The sequence below is a fragment of the Cydia splendana genome, chromosome 18 (assembly GCF_910591565.1).
Source record: "Cydia splendana chromosome 18, ilCydSple1.2, whole genome shotgun sequence".
Taxonomy (NCBI): Eukaryota; Metazoa; Arthropoda; class Insecta; order Lepidoptera; family Tortricidae; genus Cydia; species Cydia splendana.
The window spans coordinates 14,280,575-14,296,878 of record NC_085977.1 but is presented as its reverse complement, the minus strand read 5'-3'; the positions used below and the strand labels follow the sequence as shown (position 1 = coordinate 14,296,878).

Genomic DNA, 16,304 nt, shown 5'->3' with positions numbered 1-16,304 from the left:
ATTAAAAATATATAAAAATAAGGCATTCTTGAAAGTACAAAGAAGTAGAAAACGTTAGAAAATTATGTGGCACAAGAAATTTGTATTCGATAGCGCGTTTTTTGAGTCCAAGCACAGTTTAGCCATAAAGGTACCTAGAACTACATTTAAAATTATGTAAACCTTTTTTAATCACTATAACATTTTACAGAGTGTTTTTTTTTTATTTCCTATTAAGCTTAAGCTAGAACACCACCATTCTCGCATTTATTCTGAAACCACCGTAAAAATAATGCGCCGTTGCTTCAGCAGAAACCTGTTAATTCACAATTTTAACTTTTTAAGACTCCCAAATACTTTTAGATTCTAATTTAACGATCTGTTACGGTTTTGAACTGGTTTTGATATACAACCTTGAAGATTCTTTGTGATTGGCACGCATCCCGAGCACGACTTTAACTTACTTTCGCATACACCAGAGGGGCTACCGCGAAAACCGAAATTCGCAAATTGCGGGGATCTTACTCTTTTACTCCAATGAAGGCGTAATTAGAGTGACAGAGAAAAATGCCCGCAATTGACGATTTTCGGTATTGGCGGTAGCCCCCCAGTTTGCTTAACACAACCTTCCATTCAGATTCTTGAAACACTTACAATTAAATTATGCAACAAGGAGATTGAAAATTTACCATTCCTGTTAAGACCTAGAACTGTTTAGTAAATATTTATAAATAACTTGTTATTCAGAATTTACGATTCGTATCATAGATTTTCCTAAGTTTAATCAAAAAACGACTATCAGCCGTATTCGAACAATGAGATACGTCAAATATTGAAACTAGATATTGAAACGATATGGATTGGATATGTCAGTGTCAAACAAGTGTCAAAAGTGACGTTTTTGTTTGAAGAAACGTCAATTTTGACACTTGTTTGACACTGACATATCTAATCCATATCGTTTCTAGATCTATTAACTGATGTATCTTAAAGTTAGAATCGGGCCGTATGATTAATGATATATCCATAACTCATACCGTTACAACAAACATCAATAAACTGTTTACATTAATACTGAGAGACCAGACCTTAAACTTTACAAAGCTATTAATCCAATATTAAACGATATGTAATTTATGATTCTTCGCCGCCATGACTGTCCGCCATTTTGATTTCCGTTCGATTCTTCGCGCGCTTTATCAGTAAATCTAGCATGTCTAAGCGTTATTACAGTCCTGCGGCCTTTTGCTTATTAAAAATGTAATGGTCACTTTTAATACCGAGATATAATGATAGGGTAAAATAACCTTTGTTCTATCTAGGCTTTTTAAAGTTCTGTCTATCTTTTAGTACCTACGGCCGTCAAACTCAATCATTACGATCATGTAACTTCGATTTGTGTATAAAATTCATTTGTTTTCACGATGACCCTATTGTGATTGACATAATGATACTTCATGGCAGACCAAGAAAGCGTTGGCTCGATGTCATGAAAGCGTATATGAGCGTTTTAAACGGGCTCACATGAGAGGACGCCCAGGATCGCGCAATGTGGAGAGAAGCAAGTAGGAAAGCGGACCCTGGCAAAGGCCGGGAGGGCCAGGATAACGCTAGGTAGAAGAAAAATTATGGTATACACACTTACGAGTAAGTACCTATAATGGTTTTAACTATTGAAATAAATCGAAGATGAAGCCAAGAATTAAGTGTTAATAAATCAACCTTATTTATTGTCTTTCACCTTGATAAATTGTTACGTGAAAACTTGTTCACTATTTAATATCAGTTAAGTACTAAACTTGGTATTTATATTTGAAATTTTCACGATACAACGTAGGTACGTTTCGTTTATTAAAGTTTTGTAATTATAATTAAGTTGAAAATCGTGAGAAAATACTCGCTCTCTAAATGCTCATTTAGATGGTGCAATAACTTAATATTAGGTCCTTACCTATGAAATTGGCGTTTTTGTTCATAGATATAAGTCTGATCCTAGTTTTTTTTTTTTACAAAAGTACATACACAATTACAATAAAACTACAGTGCACTCAATAAACAACGATTTTACATACAATTAATTGTTATTTTTTATTGTTAAGTGTTCAGAATTAAGCCTTGAAAATAGGTCTTTTCATGTGCTGTCGGTTCGAGTATTAAAATTACTTATATTTTTCTAATGGTACCAATTTTCAAGAAATGGAGATATTGAAAACATACCTTAAAGGTGTCAAAAATTACTGGAAAAATTTTGTTTGGTTTGAATTAGCCATCAAAAAAATATCCGCAAAATTAATTGTATGGAAATTCGTGTTTCGTTGAAATTCTCCGAACAAAACGCCAATTTCATAGGTAATGACCTAATATCTATGCGTACAAGTATTTCAGTGACCAGCAAGCCTATTATGGATCGCTTTATCCACGTGATAAAACAACTGTCACTTTTTAACTCTGCGGGATAGAAAGAGACGGACACCGTTTTATCACGCTGTCACGTAGACAAATACGACCATCATATCCGTACAGCTCAGTAGTTAGCAATGTAGCATAACATACCTATGTATATGCGAGGTCTCTCGTACTGTCTATAAATATGAGAATCGAATTGCAAATGACCACTTTTAGGTACCTCTTGCCCACAAACAAATTCTGATTTAAAATTTATAGAATTTAACACATTATTATTTACGAAAACACAAGGCCGGCATTGTAGGCTCCGAGACCACGGGGACAATGCCTAGAAACGTTGGAGGTCATTTTAAAACTTAATTATACGCGATTAAGTCCCGTTTTCATAAATAACATAAACAAATTTCTTAAACTAAACGCTCAATAACAAATTATATCTACACCCATAAAGAAAACTTACCTACCGTTAAGATAATTTGCAATACCAATAATAATACAACATTACACCACATGGTACCGAAAGGGGAAGTGCAGGAATGCGTGGGAACTATTCACCCCCACAACCCCACAATTATTCCCATTTCCCTCTATAATGACGTATGTACATAGTAAATTAAATGAGGTACACTCCCTTTCGAAATAGAGTAATTTTAAAGACCGGTGACTTATGGCAACTGACCATATGGTCACAACGGTAGAGAAGATGATTATCTAGTAATTTTGTAGAATAATTTATGTGTGTATTTATTAATGAGTACTTGGCCCTGTAGGTACGTCAGAATTTAATAACGAGTTTGAATTATTTAAAAATGTCTTCCAGATACCCTTGTATTGTTTAGATTTTTGTTTTTGAATTTTCTGTACTTCCACCATCATCATCATCATCATCATCATCATCATCATCATCATCATCATCATCATCATCATCATCATCATCATCATCGTCATCGTCATCATCACTTCCACCAGGCGATTTGCTGTAGGTACCTTACTTCCGATTTTCTATAAGTAAAGTAAACCAAGCTTTATATAATCGGGCATAATTCTATTTATATTTAGTAATGTCAGCTAAATATAACAATTTTAGATAGATATAAACATGAAGTTCACCCAATAGAAAATAACTAAAATACCACAAAATCTGCCTAACGTACCTCGCCTTAAAAATGCCTGTTGAAAAATCTTTTCCCATACTAAACCTCCACTTCCGCGCTAGCACCTGGTTTCCAAAGGGCAGGGAAAGCATTTCCGTCGTGCTGTCGACATCGCGTCACGCCTAATTACATGTCAAATATATTTAGACATACTTCGACTTTTGTAAGGGAGTTGAGTTCAAAAGTGGACATATATTTCATGTTGATGTGGCTGAGGTTGACCACCGTCGACAGTGGTATGCCAAAAAGTACGTAGTTATGCTCAATTGAGACTTTTATCGGCATCAGCTTTTTGAGTTTGAGGATTAGTTGTGTTGTGATTGATATGGAGGAAGGTTTTTTATGGTTTAATAATAAGACATTTTAAGAAATATCGAACATGACAAATTCAATGTAGGTACCTAGGTTATCAGTTGTTTCTTTGCTGTAGTGATTTAGTGTTGATAAGTTAACGTATTTTAAGAAATATAAACAAAAAAATAAGATAATGAAAGCCTGGATTACAAATTCTGCTTAGCTGGTTAATATAATAAGCATTTTTTTCTATGTCAAGTAGGTACGGGAAGGCCTCATATCTTAAAAACTTTTTTCTTTTTTCTGCCCTTGTCTTAATATTTTGCGTGCCAAACCATCGATATGTCGATGAGTTCTAAGCACCAAACACACAACACTAGTGGTGCCCTAAGGGTGGATATCAACAGGTCGCAGGCCTGTGTGCCCGCTTTAAACAATGCTGGCTATAGTCTAGTCAACCTTTGGGAGCCAGTTGCCGGTACCTAAGATCTTAGGTTTTCTAAACCGCATATAGGTTCGAATCTTATCTCTATATTTAGTATAACTTTTTTCACTCACCGTCCCAAGTTATTAGCTTTACTATATCAATTTCTTATAGTTTATGTACAATATATAATTGGATTGCCAGTTGCTAAGGAAAACATCGTGAGGAAACCGGTGAAATTACGTAAACGCAAATCGATGAAATATTGCGTATTTATTCTTGTTTCAATTTTTTATGATAAATTGGTCATTTTCTATCTATTTAACTGGAATTTATTTTAAAATTCAACATGTGTCATCAGTTCATCATCCAAATAGTGTCCACGGGGTCACGGGGATAAAGGATGACTCACGTTAGACCGGGCCGTGTTCGGGCCGGAGCTTTCGGCGCATCGTTTTCTATGAAAAGCGTCACGCGATCGTCATGTCATAGAAAACTAAGCGCCGGAAGCTCCGGCCCGGACAGGGCCCGGTCTAACGTGAGTCATCCTTAAGACTGTCTCCCAATATTTATTATTATTAGAGAGCCTATGTTGTGTCCCACTGCTGGGCAAAGGCCTCCCCCCGTTTTTTCCATTCCTCCCAGTTTTGAGCGGTCTTCAATATTTAGGCATTTAATTTACTGGCCAATACAAGCCGTTAGAATGCCTTCACATTGTTGAAAACTAAATTATACCCTACTTAATTACGACTTTGCGTACAGGAATTAGTTGCAGTAGGGTCAGACACATTGCTTATTCATGGTGCCAAATCACCGGAACACATTGCGATAGAGGGGAGTTGTTTTAGTGTGGTGCGATATGGTAGCCACCTAGGGTTGCCAGATCGAAAGGCGCTATTTTCGGGAAAAAATATACATTTTTCGGGATTTTGGGGCTTAAGTCGGGAAAAAAAACATTCAAATTAAAGTAGTTGTATTAAAAACAACGATATTTTACATTATTGGCTCTACGTCAGCTCAGGTCTCTCGCAACGCGCGCGCTCGTGCTCGACGCGGGTCGCTCGCTCGCTCGACGACAGTTCGGAACTTGAAATTATTGCTTTATAACGAGAAGCTGTTTTTCGGGACACTTAACACTTTGTCGGGAATCGGGAACACTTCCTAAAAATCGGGAGAATCCCGCCAAATCCCGACCATCTGGCAACCCTATAGCCACCAGTGTTGGCCGAAAGTTAATGCGAATTGAAAATGTTGGCCATTAACCATTATAAATTGAACCTTAAACCGTAACGGACGATTACAGTTTACGATTCAATTTATAATGGTTAATGGCCAGCATTTTCAATTTGCATTAACTTTCGGCCAACACTGGTAGCCACACTGGGGCTACACCGTTTTAAATTCCGCACCTTAACACATTCAATACCACTAAGTGCTACGGGTTACGCTCGTAGCGCGTAGCCACGGTTTCGTCGTATGTAGCGCGTAGTCGCTACGAACAGTGTACCCGACAGTCGGGTTCTTGGTGTTGAATGTGTTAAGCAATGTTTTTTTGACATTAAAACTTAATTTTAATACAAGTTTTCTCGCCGACTCTAACAGATAAACGAGTAGATGAATTGTCTGAAGGGAAGCCGTTGCCTATGGACACCTACAACCGAGAGGTTCAAGTGCGTTGCCGGTCTTTTTAGGGGGCCCACTGATTAACAGTCCGCCGGACGGTATCGGCCTGTCAATTAGAACAAAATGACAGTTCCGAACAACTGACAGGCCGATACCGTCCGGCGGACTGTTAATCAGTGGGCCCCTTAAGACGCCGCGGGCGGCCGACCGACAGTTCATTCAACACTTTCAACAGTTTAGTTGTGCGAGGCAGGAAGTTTATTTAACGCGCTTTGAGGACTGCCAACTAGAGATGGGCTTAATATGGACTTTGCCGAATACGAATATTCGGCCGAATGTTCGTTTCAGATCATACCGTACCGAATATTCGGTTGGACTAAAAGATAAAGATATTTATTTACAAAAATGTAGTGATGAACATAGGTGGACAGTAATTTTTGATGCGTACATTTCACTTGAAGAAGCATGCACATTTTTCTTACTAACTAGAATTTTTCTTTTTAACTTTTTTTTCTTATTTTTCTTAAACTGCCAAACACGCTGAAAACAAGTTCATACAGGTCCGCGATCTGCACTCCGCGCATGTTTTGGACTTTTCCCCTTAGGACCGGCCGAGAATGTTTATGAAAAGAAATGGAACCGTCTCATGTCTGACCGCGAAGCGCACACGCGTCAGCTAGGGGACGCCTTAAAAAAACATTTATTTATTCGGTAAATATTCGGCAGTTCGTCGGCCGAATACGAACATTGAAAAATATGCCGAATATGCCGAATACCGAATATTCGGCCCATCTCTACTGCCAACCATCCAAAAAGTGGTGAAGAAGGAAATTTTCTCGCGTAGAGCAACGGCAGAAGGAACCGCCTTTATGAAGTTCATAACAAGGCAATGATAATATATCTAACTATAGGTACTTTCCACAAAACTAAGTGGCGAGTCAGGTCATAATGTCATATTTTTCACTCTTGGTTGATCTTAACAAGGGTAAAGGAGGTAGCATTATGATCTCAGTCGCCAGTTGGTATTGCGGTAAGTATACTCGTAGTATCAACATTGCAATATCAATGGTTGTGTGAAGTTGGTGGTGGAGTAAATACAAGCGACGCCAGCGCAAGACATGGTCAAAATAGGAACTTTTGTGAGACATCTTCATACTATAGAGCAGCTGCCGACTGTCAAAAAATCAATATGTCCGTCACCAACAAAATCTACCCATAAATGGCTCCTTATGCCAGTTGAGGGTAGGTTATATATAATTTAGGTTAAAGTCAGGTCATTCAGTGACTGATCCAGGCGGTTTTGTTATTGGAGGCGGCAAATTTGAAAAATGTAGGCGCGAAGGAATATCGTCTCATAGAAAATTTGAATTTCGCGCTTTTTTCTACTGACAAGATTTGCTTGACCATCTATAAATACCCGAAAATTTACAAATTGTTTGTTTATTTTTACTATAGGAGTACTAGGGCGGCACTAGGGCGGCCCCACAGTCTTGCACAAAGCAAATAAGCAAATTTAATGAATTTTATCCTCAACCTGAAATGCTAGTTACCTTCCATAGGTGTTTTGCAACCAGTACATCGACCTTAATAGAAACCTGAGCATAAAGCACCGGAAACACCGGAACAATATGAGACGCTCCACCGGCCATTTTGTTCAATCTCCACCGAAATGACCACAAATTACAGGCAAAGTTCATTACAATCACTATCTCGACACGCTGTATACTTCAACCGACTTACACCCTAATTTAGACCTTAAACTTGAGCGATTTAAGTTCATTTTTCATTGACGCGATGAATTATGTTACGAGTATTTTATAGTTAGATGGTGATGGTATTATTTGGTTGAGCTAAAGTGAGTCATATTTGTATGGGGATAAAGAATGCCGTTTTTCGCATAAATCTAAGAGTAACTGCTCGTTTGCTGGTAATAGGCGTAGTGTGAGAAATGTAGTGGCAATATGTTAAATTAGTATTTTTGGAAAACGGACAAAAATAGTACGCAGATTGTAATTCATAATTTAGTTGCGGAGCCACAGAATAAATAATAGTAGGTACTACCGTACAGAAAGGACACTTCCTACAAAACCGAAGTTTGACAACGATTCAGGAACGAATCATGCTGTCCCTTTCTAATGTATCGCACTATCCCTTTCGGCTATTTAGGATTGTCAAAATTCAAGTCATTATCTTATCTGTAATCGTGCACGCAAAGGGACGTCAAATTGTGTCAACCGTAATAATTGCTCGGAGCAATGTTGAGCCGAACGGAGCCGAGAAAGCCCAAAAGGAGTGTCCACCCACTGGCGGAGCCTAGTTGTAATATTATTAGTGTTCCGTACAAAACTTTGTTCACGGAACACTTATGGGATCTGGATATGGGAAATGCGTTTTTTTTTTAAATGAGATGTTGTTCAGCAACACAAGCAAAGCCCGTGACGGCGGTCGCAAGTGGCCGGTCACGCCATCGGAAGCAGCCCCATTGATACCATCTCATTGTCATCTAAATTGCGGATGTTGCCAGAGACGCGAGATGACGGAGTTTCCACTGCGACACGTTTTTCAGTCGAATATGTCCACTGTGTCACGTAATTTTTCAATGGTCTATTTTAGGAAAGTGTCCACTCTTGTACTAAAAGTGATGGGTAGATCATGAGAAAAATATAGGTATGATATGCATTGTTTTTTCTTATTTTCTTTATTGTTTGTAACTAAAACCGCTATCCAAAAACCCTAAAAAATCAACGAGATTCATTGACTTGAATATATATGGAATTATTATTTTTATTAAAAATATATAAAAGTAAGCCTCTTGTTTTAAAATTCATCATTATAATGATCTCATTGATAGGTACTTATCCTATTAAGTATCAACTCGCTGTAATCAAAGCGCAGCGGATGTCCAGTTGTCCACTGTGTCACATCAAAATTATGTCATTCAGTTATCGTGCGTCTCACTTGCACCAATACATACATACAAAAGTACGAGAGCGAATAACTAAATGACATAATTCTGATGTCAGTGAACGTTCGCATTGGCCCGTTTGTCAACGCGGGGATTTTATTTATCTTTTCTGTGCTTGGCTGGGGGCGGATTTGTCAATAAGCGACTAGATAAAACTTAACCAACGGATAAGAAAACATTACCGTACGCAAAACGCCTACAGGACTAGATCAGAAAATATACCTGAGTTACTTTTTTTAAACACGTTTACAGTAGGTATAAAAATATGGTAATTTTTTTATGCTTCGTAATCTAAAGTTATTGTGCAAACAAAATAGTTGGATAGAAAACGAGTACTTAATAAGAATGAAATCTAATTAGAATATAAAAATTGCCAAGACTACAAAAGTAAAATATTGCAACAACATGCGGCTATTAAATTATTTCGCTTCCGAAGTTAGCCCAATGCACCTTACCTACATAATTAACCCTTTACCGCATACAATGCCATATATAGCGGATATGATATTCGACTCTATTGACAGCTATTAAAGTTCAAATTAAAAAAAGAAATTATTACATGCAGTAAGGGGTTAAGTGTCGATACCAATTTTCTTTTTGGATTATTCTCTCATTTATAAAAATATTTGGACCCACAATTGGGTCATCCCAATTCTAAACAAAGATACTCAAGTTAATTGTTTGTGGAACTTGTGGGCCATAAAGGCTGACTCATGCTAGACCGGGCCGGGGCCGGGCTGGAGCTTCCGGCGCTTCGTTTTCTATGGAAAGCACCACGTGATCACCGATCAGCCGTCATAGAAAATGACATGACGGACGCCTCGGCTCGGGCTCGGCCCAGTCCAGCGTGAGTCATCCTTAATTGGGATATGTTGGACTTTAGATATGTAGATACTTAATTGGTTAGGTTTTCCGTACCTAGGATTTAAAATAAAGTGTAGTGGAAACACGGAATCACCGCGTGTCTCACAGAATTATTTCTGACATTTTTAGCTTCATTGTCCACTGGCAAACGGAGTCACGCTCCAAAAGGAATTAATGTCTGCTTTGTTAGGTGTGTCCGTTATTATCTGACATCTACGTACCTACCTAACACATACTGTGGTTCTCATTGGTCGTTCATTTTTACACGCACGAGAGACACTTAGGTGAATATTTTTTATAGTTTTTAAGATTTAATGCATCATTAGGTAATAAAAAATGCCTAATATATAGTCTGTCAAGTCAAGCCATTTTCGTCATTAGAAAAGAGCGACAAATGAAAATAACTAATTTGCAAAACCGAAGTTATCCCATAAGTGTTCCGTGAACATAGTTTGGCACGGAACACTAAAAATATAGGCGCGAAGAGTTATCGTTCCATAGATAAATTTGAATTTCGAGCCATTTTCTAGTGACAGAATTTGTTTGACCGGTAATAAATACTGAGTTTACTATTCTTCTAGATAATCTTATCTTAATCAAATCTAGGTATAGTCAAGGAAATTGATTTCTGTGCTGATAAAGGTGATTCGGATGGCAACTGGGCTATAAACGCGAAAATCGAAGCTCGCAAATTGCGAGCATCTTTCTCTGTCCCCCCCATTATTACGCCTGCATTGGAGTAAAAGAGAAAGATCCCCGCAATTTGCGAATTTCGGTTTTCGCGGTATTAGGCCCTCTGCAGCTGCGTTACGTTCAATCTGTCACTCATTTTGTCAAGGATTTTGACATATACAATGCCCGCGTCAAAGCCGCAGCAGTAATGTCGCAACAGCAATGCAGCAGTTGTTGACATCCTAACGTCACCTTAGCAGGAATGAGATCCTTAACTTTCATATTAATTATCACTGCGACAAGACACAGAAATCAATTCTTTAACTGTAGGTCCTACTTCCAATAGGTATATACTCGGTCTTATTAGAAAATCCAAAAAATCTTTAAAATAAATATTTATATCTTACTCGTAGTTTTGTCTCGTACCTATTTCAAAGTAATTTTCCCGTTTTCCTATATAGATAAGTAGTAGTTCATCAGTCTTTCGTTATTTCCTTGAGTTGTAGAGTCTGAGCGGAAAGAGAAGAGTCGTAGAATGTCCATACATTCTACGACTCGTTCCGCACAGACTTTGTTATAGGTATTAGTGTATTACAAATTACAAGTCATTAAGAATTATTGGAACTTTTATATGTAAATTGGTATCGATAGCGGCCAGTTTAGATCGCTTCGATAATAAATCGAATCTTTCTAAATTTAACCACGATCGATGTAAGAACTATTTGAGAATATTAGTGATTCGATTATATCAGTTTCTAAATGACTGTAATTTGTTGTTGGTATTGGTAGGAAAATGAATTTACTAATTCGATATTATTAAGCCGCATATTTTGCCGTATATTGTAGGTATACAGGTATACCTATACCTACTAGAAAAAATAATGTTTTCTTTAAGTTGCTTCAAAAATCTAGATTACACTTATTTAAGTAGGATGGTTACTGAATATACTATTGGAACGTTGCTACTTTGCATTCGACTTAATACTTATAATAATCATACTAATTCTACACCGAATGCATATTGCACGCCTTTTATAAAGTAAGACATTGTTGTGTGCGCGTGCGTCGCAAGGCAGGTGCTCATCGCTCCCCTCTCTTACAGAACGGGCAATGCGGCGCAAGTAGCGCGGTGGGGCCCAGCCCGCCGCCCGCTCGGCCAATCGCGGCGCGTCATGTCATCGGAGGAGGAGGATACCCCCTACTCAGATAAGCTCCTAAAGAAACAGAAGCGCGCCAGACAGCGCGTGGACGCCGGCGAGCCGCGCAATTCTTACTCGACTCTCGCGACGAACGGTCCCGCGCCCGCGCGCTCCGCGATGAGTGGCGGTATTTACGGCGCCATTTTCGAGGGCCGACAACACTTCGGTTTGTTCGGCCCCGGCTACGCGCAGGCCGAGATGCTCAACGAGCTTCTCGGACGCCCGCCTAAACAGGAAGACGGCAGCGACGAGGCTGCCGGCGGTGGCATCGCTCACAGAGTGCTGCGAGATATTCTACAGAGCCGCAAGGAACTCATGCGGCTCTCACCGGACAACAATAACGTGATAGCGAATAATAACAATGACGAACCGAAGAATGAGAAGCGGTCGCCCGAGCGACCGACTTCCAGAGATTCCCGGCCGGATCTCGACGATGCTCTGCTCGCGTTGGACAGTGCCGGTGATTCGCGAACGTCGCCGCCGCCCGCGCCACCCCCGTCTGAACCCTTGCTGGCTCCTAAGTCGGAGCCCGAGGACCGCGACAGCGACGCGCAGCGCTCCTCCCCGCGGCCGCAGGATGTGAAACGTGCCCGTGTTGAGAACATTGTGTCGACCATGCGCGCCAGCCCCGCCCCGCAGCCACAAGTGAATGGATGCAAGAAGCGAAAACTGTACCATCCGCAGCAGCACGACGGTGCGGCTGAGCGGTACGGCACCAGCCACGGCAGCAGCGCGCAGACCGTGTCCGACGACTCGGAGGACGACGGCGACCGGCCCCCTATACAACAAAAGTTAGTAGAAAAGAATGCTTTAAAATCACAACTTAGAACTATGCAAGAACAACTAGCTGAAATGCAAGAGAAATATGTGCAGTTGTGCAATAGAATGGGCCAGGACTCCGAAACAGCCGATAACGATGGCAGTGATGTAGAACAGACGGAAGATCCCATTCCTAAATCTGAGCCGGCTTCGCCAGTGAAAGAGATCCCGCCTCCAATACCGACCAGTGCTCCTCCAAACATGCTGTCACAGGTTATGAGCAAGATGATGAGTGCGAAGATGCACGCACATGCGGCAGCGCACTTCCCCCCGGGACTCAATGGCACGCTGCCCATGCTGCCGCACCTCCCACCCGACCATATGCACCCCCCACACCCGCACCAGCTCAACAATGCTGCCGCCATGTACCTCAACGTCAGCCAGAAGCTGTTCCTAGAACAGCAAGAGGCCCGTATGAAAGAAGCGGCTGAACAGCAACAGAACATGCAGCAGCAGAGGCCACGGTCCAACCAGCATTCTCCTCAGCAGCGGCAACTCGGCCAGACGCCCAAGCCTCCCTTGTCTTCAGAACTAGCTGAAAGATTAGACGCAATACGTAGCAATGCCGGTTCAGTCGGACCCGTCACTGGTGCCGACTTGGAAGGTCTAGCGGATGTCTTGAAAAGTGAAATCACGTCGTCACTGACGAGCCTCATCGACTCCATCGTGACTCGCTTCGTGCATCAACGCAGAATCATGGGCAAGCAATCGGAAGCGGCGGCGGCGGCAGCGGACCAGCTCAATAAGGACCTGATGCGGGCGACGCGACTGCTCGAAAGAAAGTCTCCGCAGCCGAAACCCCCAGAGAGACCCGCAGGACCGATGCCAGGTAATCCACCCGTCCATCCACCGCCGAACGGCATGCCCTTTCTGACGCATAACCCAATGCTTATGAATCAAATAAACGGTTCCCGGCCGCCCGGAGCGTTTCCGCTCCACGGCGACGGGCCCGGACACGGCTCTCACGTGCGGCCTCCGACAGGCATGTTCCAGGCGCCGCCGAAGCCGATGGGCGCCATGTACCCGATGAACGGCCACTTCGAGCGCGAGCCGAACCCCGAGCAGAACGAGGCGCTCAGCCTCGTCGTGACGCCGAAGAAGAAGCGTCACAAGGTGACGGACACGCGGATAACGCCCCGCACCGTCAGCCGGATTTTGGGAGAAGGCGTGGGGCATTCACCGGAGAGCAAGTTCCCGGAGTCGCCATCGCCGCGGCCGTACCACGGAGGGATGGCGCTGCCGACGTCGGTGGCGATACCGAACCCGTCGCTGCACGAGAGCCAGGTGTTCTCGCCCTACTCCCCGTTCTTCGGGGCGGGCGGGGGCCTGGCGCGGTCGCCGCCGGCGCCCGAGCGCGACTCGCCGCCACTGCCGCACGCGCCGGCGCTGCTGCACCCGGCGCTGCTGGCCGCGGCGCACCACTCCTCGCCGGACTACCTGCGCCACCACCACGCGCACGTGCCGCACCACCTGTCCATGCCGCACCACCCCCACATGGACGCTCAAGATCCTCACTCAGACTGCAACTCTACAGACCTGCCTTACGACGGAGTTCAGCCTACTATATCCTTTTCAAATAGAACAAAACATACTAACCATGTATCTTTCTTAAGCATTTACAGCAAGAAAGTTTATCTTAGATAAAAGATTCGTCACTATACGAGAAACTATGAAGCCTTAAATTTATTCACTAGAAAAGAAAAATACGTATTTATTTATTGCTATAAACTCGACCATCAATTCACAAGAGTAGTTTGTCTAAAAGCGGCTATATAACAGACTAAATAAACACAACTATCATTTAGAAGCCTTTTGTCAATCGTACAATTAATAAAAACGGTTAGGCCCTTAAAAAAACTCAATACTTGTTAAATACATTAATTGTTTCAAACTTGAGTACTTACCTACCATTAAATATTTATCCTTCTGATTAAAGTTAGATTGCGGTTTTCTTAGCCTGTTTTCCTTCAAATATTTAGTCATATATTTATCGTTATAATTTCCTCAAAACGCCGGCTGAAACTCGACTCTAAATACATAGTAATATCTTATTTCTTCACGAGGTATTTAACCTTTCGCTTCCTACTTAGCTCGGTAACCCCACAAATGCTGCGGTTACGCGCATTCTACGATTCCCACACAATTTAATTTAGTTTCAATTCTGCTTAGCACGCTAGAAAAGGCAATGCTAATTCTCAATACGATATTGATGCTTTAAAAAACTCAAGCAAGACTCTAATTCACAAATAAATTTAGACATTTCACCACTAATATTTCTTAAAAGCCTAAATGTCCGTTATGAAGGACATATTAAGTTAGATATTGCCAAAAACTCCCAAAACAAAAAAAAACCTATATTAAGACACGCAACATGTTGTGCCTTTCTAATTGCCATTTTAATATTTTAAAGACATCGAAATATGACTGAATTTAGAGTGCAAAAAAATCTCAACACCTTGTTTTTTTGTAATTAGATATAAATGTATTGTGTATAAAATAGTTTATCCTCCATTGCCCGTAACGGGCTAAGGCACATTATAAGATTAGATGCAAATGGATTAGGTCTTTGTGGTGCTTCATCAGTACGATACAGGATAGGCCATATAATCAGATTTAACCGCGCTAAGGAACTACGCACGCACCGGCCTTGGCGTGAAGAAATGTTACGTTACACAAAATACTCAGTCCTACAAGATCTGTTATACTTATATTATTTGACTGAGAAAATACAATCTTGTCTAGACTTATTTTTTTATAAAATGTGTATAAGGAAAAAGACGCGAATTTCAAAATTTAAATTGGTAATCAAATCTTTGCGCCTAAATTTGCTGCTTTCTTCTATAGAAAAAAATGGTGAAAGAGTATAAAACTTTTATAGATTTAACCTTATGCGATAAACTCAAGATTATTTAAGGTTTTTTTATATTAATTCGAAACAGTTGCGCAATGCCACCATTATGTAATCAATTTACAGTGGCTATGGCTATTTCGTGAGCCTCGTTAATTGTATCCACGCGATATAATTATAACGATCGCTATCGATGGCCTTGGGTTATCTGGGGTCGGTACAAACAACTGATTAACATATTTTAAATGCCACTTAGAGATTTAATTACACTCAAATGATTAATTATACAAATATTTAAAAATAACTACACGGTAATATAAAGTGGTAAAAAGTAATGTAGAACTATTAAAGCTTAATTAAACCACATCCTGTGATGAACGTTTACTATTTTAAATCATTCAGCTGAATGATTCTCATACATTTTGCCTTAAAAGCACGCAATTTCTTCCTACTGATGATTTATTGGCAAATGTATATGTATATACATACATATGAAGTATACGTAAACTGTAAAATATATGATTTTTAGGGTTCCGTACCCAAAGGGTAAAACGGGACCCTATTACTAAGACTTCGCTGTCCGTCCGTCCGTCCGTCCGTCCGTCTGTCACGAGGCTGTATCTCACGAACCGTGATAGCTAGACAGTTGAAATTTTCACAGATGATGTATTTCTGTTGCCGCTATAACAACAAATACTAAAAACAGAATAAAATAAAGATTTAAATGGGGCTCCCATACAACAAACGTGATTTTTGACCAAAGTTAAGCAACGTCGGGAGTGGTCAGTACTTGGATGGGTGACCGTTTTTTTTGCTTTTTTTTTTTGTTTTTTTTTTGCATTATGGTACGGAACCCTTCGTGCGCGAGTCCGACTCGCACTTGCCCGGTTTTTTAGTACATTTTTACATCACCGACAAGTAACAGCCTTGTTACCAATTATAAAAATGCGAACGTTGGGATTTTTACGAATTTGTAATGATATTTTTTGATAAAGGAATTAGGAAAAAAAAACATCGTTTCGGGCGACAGTCAATATTCGATACGTCCTTTATTTTA

General features: G+C 40.7%; 1 protein-coding gene across 1 annotated transcript in view; it reads left to right on the top strand.

Moving 5' to 3' along the window:
• LOC134799151 (homeobox protein prospero) overlaps positions 1 to 16,304 on the top strand; it is a 136,566-nt gene that overhangs the window by 91,292 nt on the left and 28,970 nt on the right. The window contains exon 4 of the mRNA XM_063771558.1: positions 11,484 to 13,988. Within this exon, the coding sequence (XP_063627628.1) occupies positions 11,554 to 13,988 (2,435 nt within the window). The 5' untranslated portion in view covers positions 11,484 to 11,553. The remainder of the gene's footprint in view (positions 1 to 11,483; positions 13,989 to 16,304) is intronic.